Source organism: Antrostomus carolinensis, unplaced genomic scaffold (genome assembly GCF_000700745.2).
Source record: "Antrostomus carolinensis isolate BGI_N321 unplaced genomic scaffold, ASM70074v2 scaffold28024, whole genome shotgun sequence".
Classification (NCBI taxonomy): domain Eukaryota; kingdom Metazoa; phylum Chordata; class Aves; order Caprimulgiformes; family Caprimulgidae; genus Antrostomus; species Antrostomus carolinensis.
In genome coordinates, this window is record NW_010313237.1 from 1,274 (window position 1) to 2,152 (window position 879).

At 53.2% G+C, this 879-nt stretch overlaps 1 protein-coding gene across 1 annotated transcript in view; it reads left to right on the plus strand.

The window, feature by feature from the left end:
* Positions 1–642, plus strand: part of DPM2 (dolichyl-phosphate mannosyltransferase subunit 2, regulatory) — a gene marked incomplete at its 5' end in the record, with an annotated part of 1,873 nt that extends 1,231 nt beyond the window's left edge. The window contains 2 exons of the mRNA XM_010167300.1: positions 206–308; positions 584–642. Of these exons, the coding sequence (XP_010165602.1) occupies positions 206–308; positions 584–642 (162 nt within the window). The remainder of the gene's footprint in view (positions 1–205; positions 309–583) is intronic.
* Between the last annotated feature and the right edge of the window lie 237 nt (positions 643–879).

An 879-nucleotide genomic window follows, 5' to 3' on the forward strand; every position in this document is an offset into this window, starting at 1 on the left:
AGCCTTGCTCCTTTCGCTCCCCCCCCGCCGTTGTGTCCCTGCAGCTGCAGGTCTGGGCACCGTTGGTTTTTGGGGGTTTTGGGGTTTTTTTTGTCTCCTCACACCAGATATTTCCATCCTACTTTGGAAACCACGAGGCTGCAGGTGTCGGGGGCTTCCCCTGGTGTTGTGCCCACCTGCTGACACCCCCCTCTGTCTCCTGCAGCCCTTCATCGACAGTGACCATGGGATCCACCAGTACTTCTTGCCTAGGGAGTATGCAGTTATCATCCCCGTGGTGGCCGGGCTGCTGCTGCTGCTATTTATAGGTGAGTGTTATTTCTGTTGTTCTAATTAGAAGCTTCTAAATTAGGAAGAGAGAAGAGGGTTGCTGCAGGGTTAGCTAATGTCTGACATTTGTGATGCGCTCTCTGTAGCTCCTTCTGCAGCTCAGCCTGGCACAGCTTCTCCAGGGTGTGTGTTTGTGTGTAACTGTGACTGTTTGAGCCCCTGAACTGTTTCTTGCTCTCTCTGCTGAGGTTCTGTTTCTCACCACAATGTTTCCTGAGATGTTTTCTGGCTGAATCTGTTCTCTCTCTCTCATGGCATTTTATAATGGTCGTGATGTGGAAGAGAAAGAAACCTGCCAAGAAATCGGAGTGAAGGCCCAGCTGAGAGAGATGAGGAGAAGGTGCCCATCCTGCAGCGTTCCTGTAGCCAGGAAAAGACTTTGCCTGCAGCACCAGGCAGCGCCCAGCCGGCTGTGCTCTCCCACATTCCTTCCTGCAGAGACGAAGCCTTCTGTAGTTTACAATTTACTGACCAAAGGGAAGCAAAACTGACCTCCAGGGCTCATCGAGAGGGACCAGAGCCCCGGCTGGGAGGGACCTGCTCCCCCGC